Source organism: Pipistrellus kuhlii, unplaced genomic scaffold (assembly GCF_014108245.1).
Source record: "Pipistrellus kuhlii isolate mPipKuh1 unplaced genomic scaffold, mPipKuh1.p scaffold_m20_p_12, whole genome shotgun sequence".
NCBI lineage: Eukaryota > Metazoa > Chordata > Mammalia > Chiroptera > Vespertilionidae > Pipistrellus > Pipistrellus kuhlii.
This window is the reverse complement of record NW_023425427.1, coordinates 50,793,645-50,807,604: the sequence shown is the minus strand read 5'-3', so window position 1 is coordinate 50,807,604 and position 13,960 is coordinate 50,793,645. Positions and strand designations below refer to the sequence as shown.

At 41.2% G+C, this 13,960-nt stretch overlaps 1 protein-coding gene across 1 annotated transcript; it reads left to right on the top strand.

Moving 5' to 3' along the window:
• Positions 1-12,292: 12,292 nt before the first annotated feature.
• Positions 12,293-13,960, top strand: TUSC1 (tumor suppressor candidate 1). Its single transcript, XM_036434205.2, has one exon. The coding sequence runs from the start codon at positions 12,593-12,595 to the stop codon at positions 13,259-13,261; it is 669 nt and encodes a 222-aa protein (XP_036290098.1). The 5' UTR covers positions 12,293-12,592; the 3' UTR covers positions 13,262-13,960.

Sequence of the window (13,960 nt, the reverse complement as noted above, 5' to 3'; positions counted from 1 at the left end):
CAAGATGACCAGCAGGGAAAGGCAGTTGGGAGGGACCAGGTGTGCAAGGGAGGGCAGCTGGGAGCGATCAGGCCTAAAGGGGAGGGCAGTTAGGGGTGACTAGACCGGCAGGGGAGTGGTTAGGGGGTAATCAGGCTGCCAGGAAGAAGTGGTTAGGGGCAACCAGGCAGGCAGACAAGCAGTTGGGAGCTATCAGTCCTGGATTGTGAGAGGGATGTCTGACTGCCCATGAGGGATCTGGCCTAAATGCGCAGTCAGACATCCCTTGAGGGGTCCCAGATTGGAGTGGGTGCAGGCTGGGCTGAGGGACACACTCCCCTGCCCCCGTGCACTGGGTTTCCAGTATTACATATAACACCATCCTCTAATTTCCATTTCAGATGCATACTTTTTAGAAAGTCTCTTTCTACTTCATTTTACTGCTCTTACTCTTGCTTCTAAATAACCTTATGTAAACATCTTTCTGTCAGTCTATAAATAATCACTGGTGAACTCTTCAATATGATTTCCAATTTAATGTAGAGTGGTGGTTGGCTTATTGTACCAGTGTCCTCAGGAACACTTAGCTCCTCCTACTGTGTACATTTGCCACAGTTGTGTCTACTTCTAAGTTCCCCATGTTTTATTTTGCTTTAAAACATATTCTAGCTGCTTCCTCATGAACTGCTTCTTAGCCAACATTCCTCCCCTTTTAACTGCCCTATCAGGTTTCATCATAGGGAGAACCCCATGGTACAAGATATAATTAGGTATGTAAACAAAATTGACTCATTTTTTTTTTTTCCTTTTTGCTTAAGACTGTAGTTTCTTTTGGGCTAGAAAAACACTATGGAATAAGTTCCCTATTCTCAAACATTTTTACAAGTGCTTACTTAACTCTATAATATTTTCTTCTCAGCCTTGTTTTACTATAACCTACAATCTACTTACGAATGGATTGTTATCTCTTCTTAGTGAATCACTCTCTACATCTGGATATTTCCTGTAGATATGATTTGCAATTAAGCTACAGTTTATCTTTTGAACTCCATAGTACTCTTATTTCCCTAATATTTGTAAAAGTAAAGCTTAGCAAAAATGAATTTAGTAGTTATCTTATTTTTAATAAACAAAGATTTTTTATATATATATATTAATAGCTAAAAAATAGAGGCATTGATCACCTTTGGGTTCATTCATTCATTCAACCAATATTAATTGAGCACCTGCCCTAGATAGTTTAAACTTTATAGGGATAAATGAATCAGATATAGGATCTGTTTTTCTATATTTTACAGACTCATGGAACAGAAGAACAAAATATATTAAAATGGAACTTACAGACTAGTGGAAAAATTAATTAGCAAAATATAGTTGCAACTAATTTTCAACATTCTGAAATAAAAGAATAGGGTGAAGGGCTAGATAGAACAGATAGTTCTCATCTAGGAAGACCTTGATGGAAAGAATATTTAAACTGAGATCTAAAATATTTAAAAGAATAAAAAAAATGCAAGTCACACTCTAGAGGAAGCATATGCTCCCATTAGATAGAATTGAATATTCAAAATCTCCAAAGTGAGAAACAATTTGACAAACTTTAAGAATAAAAAGAAGCCAGGGATGGCTAGTGTAATAGACAAGCAAGCAACAAAAATACATGATTCTTAAGAAGTAAGCAGGAACAGAGATTCTGCAAGGGTTTTTTAGGCCATCATAAGGATTTTGAATTTAATTGTAAGTATAATGGAAAGCCACTGAAGAGTTTTAAGCTGAGGAATAGCATGTTCATATTTATGTTTGTGAAAGGTCACACTGGCAATTTTGTTCAGCTTGAGTCCAAGATGGTAAATGTCGAGGCCAGCAGAGCACTTGCTGCATAGGCCAGATGACAGATAATAGTATTTAGGACTATCTGATTTCAGAGGACATGCTGAGAAAAATTTTAAAACATGTTTAGAGTAAGAAATGAAAAACTTGAGATGCATCTAGTACAAGGAGTAGGAATGATTAGGAAGAAGAAAGAAACAAAGAAGACACCAGGCCTAAACAACCAAACAGCTAATTGTTAAGATGGGAAAGTCTGGGAGAAAATCAGATCAGCTGAGAGGGCAGTGTATTATGAGCTTCATTTTGAAAATAGAAGCATGGAACAGACTGTTGAATTGCAGATTGAAGGCAGGGGTGAGGGGAGGGATAGGTGGGCAGAAAGAGATCAACCAAAGAACTTGTATGCATATATGCATAAACCATAGACACAGACAATATGGTGGTGAAGGCTTGGGGTAGGGGGTGGGGTGGGCTAGAAGTCAATGGGGGGGAAAGGGGACATCAGTAATACTTTTGGCAATAAATATATTTTTAAAAAAGAAAATGCTGCTTGTTATACCTGTGAGATAGTAAAGAAGACATGTCAGGTGAGAACTGACATATGAAGATGGAACTCAGAGTGGACTATTTGGATCAAGATATAAGCTTGGAAATCACTAGCATAGAATAACATATTTAAGTTAATTGGTTAATCAAATTGAGTTAAATATTTAGTGAAAACAGAGAAGAAAGGATATGGGAATTTAGTATAATCTGAGAGTTTGCAATTTTAGAGTTTATAAAATTAATATGTAATGGCAATACATGTTCAAATTCCTATAATGTGCTAGGAACTTTACATATTTTAAATATTTTAAGTACTGGCTCATAGTTGAATTTCAATAAACATTACTTGCTTGAATGAATGTGTATCCTTCACTAGGATAAATGTTATCTGTTTGAAATAAGGCTGAACTTGTCCTCATCTTAGCTAAAGCTAAAGACATGGTTTATAGGTGCCTACTTGTCCAAGAGGGGCTAAATCATATCGAGACTTTTCATCAAAGGATCAAAGCTGGTAAGCTAGTTCAATGTCCTGTGTATAGGCAGACAGCATAATCAGAGAGGAGAATTAGGTTATAAATTTCTTGGAAGAGTATAACAGGGAATGTTTTCCTGAAGTTCCTAGATATTCCAAGTAAAGGAACCAGATATAAGGAGTGGGAGCAGTCCACAGAATGGAGGCTGACATCTCAGCCTGAAACAGAATACACTCAGAGCTGAAGAAACTCATGTTCTTAGCATGTGCTTCCAAGATGGAGTGCGATAAAAAGTGGTCTTGAGGCTCTTGGTGTTGGCAGGACACTGTGGCCTGGATAAAGCTGAAGGGTAAAGGTTAGCTGAAGCTGGTTTTGATGACAGAGAAAAATGACAAGACTGTAGCGGGAGTGACCTGTGTACTTCTTGAGTAGAAAGTAAGAAATGTAACTGGCTCTACCCTTCTCCAAATAATTTCTCTAAAAGGATTATATGTGGGAGGTAAGAAAACCACACAGAAAGAAGCTGTGTGGAGTTGACCAATAGAGCAAGAGTTAGTGACATAAGCCATTGGAAGCGAAGAAAAGGGAATTCCCTATGCCAGAGGATCATGTGTGATGGCCCAAAATGTACAAAGGCGTCCAATGAGTGAAGTCTTGTCATCAGAGGGCACAAAGCCAAGAAAAAAAATGGCAGCACCAGCTACTTATGCATTTTCTTCCTTTTCCTTTAATACTACTTCCACCTTGTCCCTCTGTTCCTGCCCCCGAGGGAGCTAGAAATAGCAGCTAGAGGAGGATGAGGCGGTGAAGCATGGAAGAGGGTATACATCAGTTTCACCTCCTTCCCACTGCAGGCTGGTTACTCCTGATCTGGGCCTGGCAGTGATATTGCTGTGATGAGGAGTCATGAATTGGAAGAGCATTTGAAGCTTTGAATTCCATTGCAAAGGACTTTTAAAATCTGAAAATGATAATTGTTCATTAAGCTCAGAAGTAATTGCAAATTAATGGTTCTTCTCAATATAGCATCTAAGGGAATGGATGGAAGAGCTCACAGAATGGATTTGAGGGGCAGAGGTAGGAGAAAAATTAAATTACTTGTTTTTTGTACCCTTCTGAAAATAGATTGTTAATAACTTAGCTCTAATTAGAAATGATTTCCAAATGCCTATTACTACCTTCAATGATGTGTACATAACTGGATAGCTCAGATTTAGAGACTCACTATTTTATCGATAGATTATATATATTTAAGAGTAAGATGGTCCTCTGGGTTCAAGGTTGATGAAAGTAATTTGTCAGTGGCATGAAATCAAACATCCTGAAAACCTTGGAAATATGCAGGGACATCAGTTTCATGAATTTCAGAATGACTTTTTGAAGTTGAGACCAATAATTAAAGTAAGAAGTAGAATATAGTACTAATTGTCCCATTGATGACCAACAGGCCTTTCTTGTGATAGGAAGTGCTTTATACCCACACCATCCAATATGCTAGCCACTAAGCTGAAACCGGTTTGGCTCAGTGGATAGAGAGTCAGCCTGCGGACTGAAAGGTCCCAGGTTTAATTCTGGTCAAGGGCATGTACCTTGGTTGCGGGCACATCCCCAGTAGAGGGTGTGCAAGAGGCAGCTGATCTATGTTTCTCTTTCATCAATGTTTCTAGCTCTCTATCCCTCTCTGTAAAAAAATCAATAAAATATATTTTTAAAATATGCTAGCCACTAAGCCATATTTGACTAGTGAGAACTTCACTTAAAATGTGACTAGTGTAAATAAGGAACTGGTTATTAAATTGTATTTTATTTTAACTCATTTACACTTAAAAGATATAGGTGGCTAGTGGGAGCACAGCTCCAGACTCGTTAAGGTATAATGCTAGTCTACAAACACATAGCATAAAACAACATTATTTTAGAATTAACAGACATTCCCCCACCCCCGCCCCCACCCTTCAAATACCCTGTTTCCCCAAAAATAAGACAGTGTCTTATATTAATTTTTGCTCCCAAAAGATGCACTAGGTCTTATTTTCAGGGAATGTCTTATTTTTCCATGATCTAGGTCTTATTTTCGGAGGATGTCTTATTTTCGGGGAAACACGGTAGTTATTTTGAACTCTCCCTTTAGCTAAATATCCTGTGTAGCTACATTTTTCTCTCAGCTACATTACTATCTGCTAATCTATAATGTTTTTGCCCTCTTTTATTAGTTTGGCTAGTGCTTTTATAATTTTTAAAGGAAGATGGGTATTTCCCCCCACTATAGAAACTAGTCTGATTAAGATAGATCTGCTGCTTTTATGTCACAATTTTCCCCATAGCTAGAATTAAATGATGTTGTCAGAGGGCAATGCTAGTGTTTGATAGCTTTTAATACTTTTGTCCATATCAAAAGACTAAATAAATGCAGTCAATATTCCCAATTCCTAACTCTCTAATAATTATTTCAATAAAGAGATATTCATGCTACCAAGCATCAATAGGTAGCCCTAATAATTCTGCTCCTAGAAAACAAACCATGTTCACTAGGGCTTTAGGGAGAATATTACCAAACATCAAGCTCAGAATGTGATTAACCAAATTCTTCAGCACACAGGGCTTACAAAATGTGGATTTTTAAAACCCAAACACTTAATGAGAACTATCAAGAAAGAAGAATCATATCTTTAAAAAGGATGCATATTATATTTCAGGTGGCTCTAAAATATATAAAATATATATGTTTTTAATTATATATATATATAATAAAAATATATTTTTATTATATATATATATAATAAAAAATAGGAATCATATCTTTAAAAAGGATGCATATTACATTTCAGGTGGCTCTAAAATATATAAAATATATATGTTTTTAATTATATATATATAATTATATATATAATATTTTTTATTTTTTATTTTATATATATATAATAATAAACATATATATTTTATATATTTTAGAGCCACCTGAAATGTAATATGCATCCTTTTTAAAGATATGATTCTTATTATATATATAATTTCAGGGAGAAAGGGATGGGAAGAGAGAGATAGAAACATCAATGAAGAGAGAGAAACATTTTCTTCACTACCTCCTGCAGGATTTGGGATCAAGCCCGCAACCCGGCCATATGCCCTAACTGGGAATTAAACCATGACCTTCTGGTTCATAGGTTGATAACCCCTGAGCCACCACCACCAGGCTAAAATGTTTCTTTAGGCAAATAACTCTAACAGGGGTTTTAAATAGCACAGGATATTCACAGTAACTAATTTTTAAAATGTTTATCTCATAAAATAAAAACAACAAAATTATGATATCAAGAGTTATTGAGTACTCTTTGCTGGCTGATTCTATTTTAATATATCCCTAGATCTTCACAAGAACCCCATTGTAAAAATGAGGAAATTGTGACTTCAGGAGGCTGTCCAAGGCCATATATATGGGATGAAAAGATTGTGGTATTTGTAAAATTCAGGTATGTCTTACTACAAAAGTCATGCCTCTTGTTAATTAACTATTTAAACATCTGCACATGAATATCTACTATATAATAAGACATGTCACTAGCAAGACTTGTCATTAACAAGGCAATGCCAACTTCCTTCCTATTTCAGTCTGAATGATTCAAACACATTCTACAAATCTTTCTTGGTGAGTTTCAATAAGCTCAGTCTGCCAGATATACAAAATAATGTATATACACTTGGAATAATTATTAAATCCTAATGGGTTAAATCTGAAAAGAAAGAAACATCAATTGAGCTATCAGTTGTAAAGTATGTATACATTTTTTTTTGGAACACCCTATATGTTGACTATTATATGATTAGCATTTTTAATTCGTAAACCTCTTTTTAAGATTGTATTGTTACGCCCAGACTTCGTGATCCCCAAGGACCGCCAGGGAGCCAAGACCAATGCAATAAACAAAAGAGCCTCTTCCATGCTAGCATGGGCTCTGTCCCACTCAAGCCGAAGAGAGAGTGAATTTCGCCCAGCCCCAGGGGTTTTACACCGGTGGTGATGTTACTGCTTTGGCTGACCCCGATTGGTTGGGTGAGGGCTAGGGTCCAGTTACACGAAATGGAGGATAACTCTGCCCTGCCCCATAATGGAGTCCGGAGTTTATCCTCGCCCTGCCCTGCCCTCTCATTATAAGAAGTTGAATAAATGCTCTTGACATCCTAGTAATTTAAAAAATATTTTTATCATACACACACACACACATGCTCATACAATATAAGCAGCTCTATTTGCAGATCTATTTGCACAAGAAATGTTAACATAGGGAAGACCTCAACATCAAATTACATGAACAGGCATTACTTTATAAATGTTAAAAGAGGAAAAACACACCTTGAGTTCAGGAGACCTAAGGTATATGAAATGGTAGGGCAACACTTCGCCTGGATGGCATCTTTGCAGTCCCGAGAGCTGAGGGGGAAAAATGGAAAGAACTGTATGAACAATAAGAATTTATTTCTCACAATTAGGGAGGCCAGGAAATCCAAAATTAAGGTGCTGGCTGATTCCGTTCCCCAAAGAGGGGTCTCTTCCTGGCTTAAAGGTGGCCACCTTTTGGCTGTGTACTCACTGGCAGAGAAAGAGAGAAAGGAAGCAGGTTTGTTGTGGTAGGTCCTCACGTGGGAAATAATCACATCATAAGAGCTTTACTCCCATACCTCCTCTGCACCTAACTCCCTCCCAAGGCCTCATCTCCAAACACCACCATGTTAGGTCAGTGCGGTGGGTGCTTCTCCTTTTTCCACATCCGCACGGAAAGGGAGAAGGACAGGTTCCTGAGTGGAGGAGCTGGGATTAAGAAATAAAAGAAAGAAAGAGAAAAGAGGCAGAAATAGATCCAAAAGCTGGGTGCTGGGTGGAGGCTGTCACTCTGATGGAGGGACAGTCAACACCCACCACAGACACAGAGCATTTATTGATTTCCAGAGGGGGGGGTTAAGGTCAAAGAAGTTTTGGGTGTGCCCAGGTCCAATTCATCCCCTAATCCCTGGGATTTAGCATATCAAGACCTGGGTAAGTCAAGGTCCTATTCGTTCCTCATTTCAAGCACATGGATAAAGATAAGAAATCAGTACTGATAACAGTCTCTGACATTTTGGGAGGATGTTTGCAGGGGATGGTCATGCCAGTCACCTTGGACTCAGCTGACATTAATTTAAAGGTCATCCATGTGCATTCTGAAGGGGCCCTCTACAGGTCAGGACTTCATTCAACATAAGAATTGGGGCGGAGTCACAACTCAGTCCACAGAAGGGATGTTACAACCAAACTTCAGGACAAAAGAGTTCAATGACTCAATAGGAGAATGAATAGTCCAACAGAGGAGTAATGTAAGGAACGCAGGGAAAGACCCAGAGCATCCAGATTTTGGACAGCTGTTAAATACCAGACTAAGGAGTTCAACATTGCTCAAAATTGATCAAAATAATCAAAATTCATTTAGTGAGATATTATAGGGAGATATTATAAGGAGAGAGGAAAAAGAAATATTAGATGTAGAAGGATTTATACCAACATGAATGTGATATTCATTACCTTAACTAGAGGCCTGGTGCGTAACATTTGTGCACTGGGGGGAGGGAGTCGGGGGATTCCTCAGCCTGGCCTGAGCCCTTTAGCAGTCCACGAGCTCCTCGGAGGGAGCGGGCCTAAAGCTGTCAGTGGACATCTTTACTACTGCCGGGAAGGCGGGAGAGGCTCCTGCCAAGGCAGTTGCACATGCCAGCCATCAGCCAGGCTTGTGGCTGAGCAGTGCCCTCCATGTGGGAGCACACTGACCACCAGGGGGCAGCTCCTATGTTGAGTGTCTGGCCCCCTGGTGGTCAGTGTGAGTCATAGTGACCTGCTGTCCCACCATTGGGTCAATTTGCATATTAACCTTTTATTACCGTATTTTCCAGCGTATAAGATGACTTTTGAAACGGAAAAAAAAGTCAACCGAAAATCGGAGGCAAAAGACCAAAACTGCATAAAAATTACCTGCAGATCTTGACGGCAAAGTAAGTCTTTTCTTTGAAGTGTGTGTGTGTGGGGGGGGGGGTAGTCTTATACAGCGAATATAGGCCTAAACCTATGTTTTAACTGTAAAATTAGGGGGTCGTCTTATATGCCGGAAAATACGGGTATATAGGTTTCAGATTTGTTATTGGAGAATTCTTACGTCTTTTGAGTAAGAGTAAATGACAAAAATACTATCTTAAGAAATAGATTTTGAAATATAGTGGCAACCATACTTTGGTAAAAATATTGCTGTTTGAATTTTAACCCTGCTAAGTCTGGCTCTTGCATCTGATTAAAACACTGGGTACTTACCTCAGCTTCCAGGTGGAGACCTGGAGGCTAAGGCAATTTTCCTTTGCCTGGGACCAGGACCACAGGAGATTGATTCCCACTGACTCAGTAGCTTCGGGGATAGAAACTGTAGATAACCTTTAGAGACTAACCGCTGAGCTCTGCTTCTGTGTTATCACTATCGCAAGATAGGGCCACATTCCAATGTCCAGCAGGACCTGACTGGGAACGGACCCTGCCGGCTGTCCCCAGTCTTTAGAATTTAGTCTTTAGGATTTAGGAACAAAAGGAAAATGCTTGTGGTTTAAACCTTTAAAAGGAATTGCTTACCCTTGAAACTGTGCGGTCCTGTGGAGACCACCTGCCTGTGGTGCTCTTGTGGCTGTCCTGGCCAGTTCAATAAATCCTTGCCTGCTTTTTAAAATTAATTAATCAGCCTCCGGTGATCTTATTTTGAACCCAGGGTTTGACCCCACAACAGATTTGTGTTCTTTGATGATTTTTTCTATTAATAAGCAAGTAATTTTACTGTTTAGAAACTCCCATTTTTGAAGGAAAGCACAGACATTTATCTTTTATATTTTTCCCAATATATATATATATATATATATATCAATATATATCTATATATATATCAATATATATATATCAATATATATATATATATATTCCTATATTCTCTTATTTTAAGAATATAACTGCATATTTAGTCTATTTACGTTTCATAATTTTTCCTTTCCAAGATTTTTTCATTTTACTTTCATATATGTTATACTATTAGCACAAAATTTTCAGATGCAAATCATTAACAATGGTGGGTAGAAGTATTCTTCTAAGTTCTGTGCTCCTTTATTTAGAAATTATGTTCCATATATGTTCATATTCAGACATAGAGTTCTTGGAATATTATCTAAATTTAAACACAAGTAATAATTTTGGCATCAATCATTGCAGTCATTCTGTTATCCCAAATACTTTCAATTTAGAAATTACATCCATTGTCTAAACTCCTATTCAGAAAGATTGGCAGAATCTTTATTAACCCTAAGGTGAATGTTCATTGCTCTGCATAAATAACTTTCATGACTTTCTTAAATAACTGTATTTGATAGCTTTCGTTGAATCATTTTTTTTTCTTTTCGTCCCCTACCCATTCTTTTTTTTTTCTCTTTTTTTCCCCCTTTCCTTTCCTCTATTCCTTCCTATTTATTCCTATTAATAAAGTTAGTCTATTTGACATATACCCGACTCAGAGTGTCAGGTAGTATTAATGAATTCTGTCTTTTGGGAGTCTTCATGTATAATCAGATTAATGTTAAAGATATAACAAATAGACTGTCAATTTTACCTGCTTTTCATATTTCACATTCCTTCATTACTGTATCAAGGCAAAAGAAAGTACTTTGGAGTGTAGAGAGGAAGGCATGGAGGCCTTCTCATATAACCAGCATCAATGCCCATTAGAAAACCTAGCGTGGCTTCATCACAGTGGTGGGTACAGAAGTTTAGCAGGTATTCTACAAGTGAGACGGAACTGCTTTAATCTGGGGAGCTGTAATAAGAGAATACTAATAGATTTATAAATGTGTTGCTGAGGAGAGTGTAACTAAAATAAAATACAGTAATATTCAATTCATAACACCCAGAGGGGGTGACTGAATCTTATGCAGTGTTTTTCTCTAGCTTCCATGGCATATCTATTTAACTTATCTCACAGATTCCTAAACTCCAACCTATCTAAAATTGAGAATCACCTTTCCTTACATGCCAGCATTTTCTTGCATTCTCTGTATACACTATGGGGAAAACATTTTGTCTTTGTTGTTGTTCAATAATCCAGAGTAGTCAGTGCATATCTGCAAAAGTTTACACATTTTACTTTGAATGGGAATTTAGGATGATATAGTTCTTAATAAAACAAAATTTGCGTTTTTGAAATTCTGAAATTACATCTTTCCTGCTTTTTTACTTCATGAAATGAGAATGACAAGTGATTTTTGTGATTGTGGGTATTTAGGATCTTACTTTACAAGGGGTAAAAAATTAAATAACTGTGTATTTTACTAGTTACTCTTTATTTGTACTACCGTGTTTCCCTGAAAATAAGACATCCTCCGAAAATAAGACCTACTTACAGGTTTCCTTCTGAGTGAAATATAAGGCATCCCCTCAAAAATAAGGCCCCCCTCCCCCAGGCTAAACATCAGAGATTTGGTCCATTGATTCTGAAAGAAATGGAGTCACAAGAAATTCACCAGGAAATTCAGGAATTGGATTGTTATGATAATGCTCCAGAAGATGACATGATTGTCATTGAATAAATGAGTAAATTCTTGATACTGTAGGATTCAGTTTGTCTGGTTTGTGTTGACAACTACCGTACTACCGTACCATATACAGGTTATAAATTTCCTTTCTTTTCATTTAACAATAAATGTGTACCATATTCTTCTTCATGGAAAAATAAGACATCCCCTGAAAATAAGACCTAGCACATCTTTGGGAGCAAAAATTAATATAAGACACTGTCTTATTTTCGGGGAAACAGGGTATTTAATGAAAATCCTGGCTCTGTGAACCAAGATTCTTCCATCCTCTTCTTGCTCATTTACTCGCTCCAGTAGTTTGGAGACTTTAGTGAATCTAAGAATTAACTTTAAAAATATTCTTTCTAGTCCTTTTCTCCCCTATAACATTTTTGGCTTCCACATCTTATCCTTAACTTACTTTGCAGTAACCCAGTTATTTTTGTAGGTTGAGATCCTTGAAAAAAAGGAATGTGACTCATTTAATGAGTTGTATCCACCTGTCCCCAGACTTTGGGACTTACTGAATATTCAATGTTTCTTGAATGGAGCACACTTTGCCTTTCCTAGGTTTGATGGGAGTTGCAGTTTGCAAGTGGCCCTCAGGCTGTTCACAAATTGAGAATGGCCCATTTATTTTATTTGAGGGCTACCTGTTGGCACTTGAGGGCCTCTTGACAGATGCTCAGCTCAGCTCTGTTAGGTGTGTATAAAGCCTAGAGATGGTTTAAAGCACGTCCTACAGAAGTGGGTGCAGCATTTCAGGTTTGCCCCAGGGGCTTATCACTGTTTGCTTTGAGATTGCAAGTTAAGAGCCAGGTACGGGCAGCTGCAGAGGTGGGGCTGGGCGAGGCCAGCGGTTACCACGGAGCTGGGCCTGCACGGAAGGAAGGAAGCGCCAGGCTAGGCCCCGCTGGAGGCGCGCCCACCCGCGCGGCCCAGCTCCCCAGGGCCATTGTGTGTGCGCGGCCCGCCGCCCGCAGGCCCGGCGGCCCCGCCGCGGAGACAAGACACGCCTCGACAGGCGGCTCCCGGCCTCCCCTGGCCCGCCGCCAGCAGCGCCTCCTCCGCGTGGCCTCGGCCGCCCCGCCGGCCCAGCTCGCCCAGAGCCCCGGAGCGCGACCTCGGCATCGGTGGCGGCGGCGGCGATGGGACCGATGTGGCGCATGCGTGGTGGCGCCGGCCGGCGCGGGGGCCGGAGCAGCGGGGGCCGCGGCGGGGCCGGCGGCGGGCAGGGCCGCCCGGGCCGGGGTCGCGGTGGCGGTGGCGGCGGCGGCGGGGGCTGGCGAGGCCGTGCGGACGGCGCCCGGCCGCAGCTGGAGGAGCGCTTCGCCGACCTGGCGGCGAGCCACCTGGAGGCCCTGCGCGCGCGGGACGAGCGGGACCGGCAGAACGCGCGGCTGCGGGAGGAGAACGCCCGGCTGCGGCTGGAGAACCGGCGGCTCAAGCGCGAGAACCGCAGCCTCTTCCGCCAGGCCCTGCGGCTCCCCGGCGAGGAAGGCGACGGAGGAGCGCCCGAGGCGGCGGCGGCGGCGGCGGCGGCGGCGGCGGCGAGGGCCAGCCCAGGCCCCGAGGAGGCCGCCGCCGGCGCGGACCGGACGGCGAGAGGCGGCAGCCCCGATCGGGAGCCCGGCAGCCCCCGGGCGCTGAGGGCCCGCCTCGAGAAGCTGGAGGCCATGTACCGCCGCGCGCTGCTGCAGCTGCACCTGGAGCAGCGGACGCCGCGCCCGCCCGCCGACAAGGAGGAGGCGTCCCCGCGAGAGCCCGAGCCTGGCCTTCCCGCCCCGGACCCGGAGCCCGCGGAACCCGGGCCTTAGCTGGAGGCCGCTGCCGGGAGGGGCGGGGCCTCGCTCGGCCCCTCCTCCTCGACTCATGGCCCCGCCCACCTCTTCACGCCACGCCCCGCGTACGTACTGGGCCGGCACTTCCGGGACCTGCGCAGAGGCGCTGAGCAGTGGGGCCTTGGGAAGCTGAGAAGCACGTGGGCCTGGGGAATCCCCAAGAGCGTGGAGCACCTGCCTCTTGCACCAGCTGGTTTCCAAATGGAGAGAGGCCTAGTGACTGAGAGGCACGAAGATGTATCTAGCAACATCTCCTGATGCCTGAACTTTTGTGGGTTTGTGAGGACCTGTTGTCATTTCCTCCTCTATTTGGGTTCTTTGAGGGATGAATAATGCTTTTTTTTTTTTTTTTTTTTTTTTTTTTTGAGATGGTTCTGTTTCTTTGTACATTCTTCAATCCCCTACTAATGGCCTCCAGCCATTAACTTTAATGTGGCCAGCATTCTGTTGTTTCTATAAATTGGTATTACTTGGATTTCTGATAAAGCACACCCTTTTTATTAAAAAGGCGTTATTTATAACGTAGGGACTCAGTCTGCTCTTGGCTCCCGTTCTTATATATTTCTAATATATATCAATTTGTTAACCCTAAGAATTTTTAATGTATCTACTACTTACAAGTGGCTTTTTTGAATTGGTAAATAAACCTGGTGCATTAAAAATAACCTAAAAGCA

Excerpts from the sequence above, each read along its gene's own strand:
- TUSC1 (XM_036434205.2), top strand. The coding sequence starts at position 12,593 with ATGGGACCGATGTGGCGCATGCGTGGTGGCGCCGGCCGGCGCGGGGGC.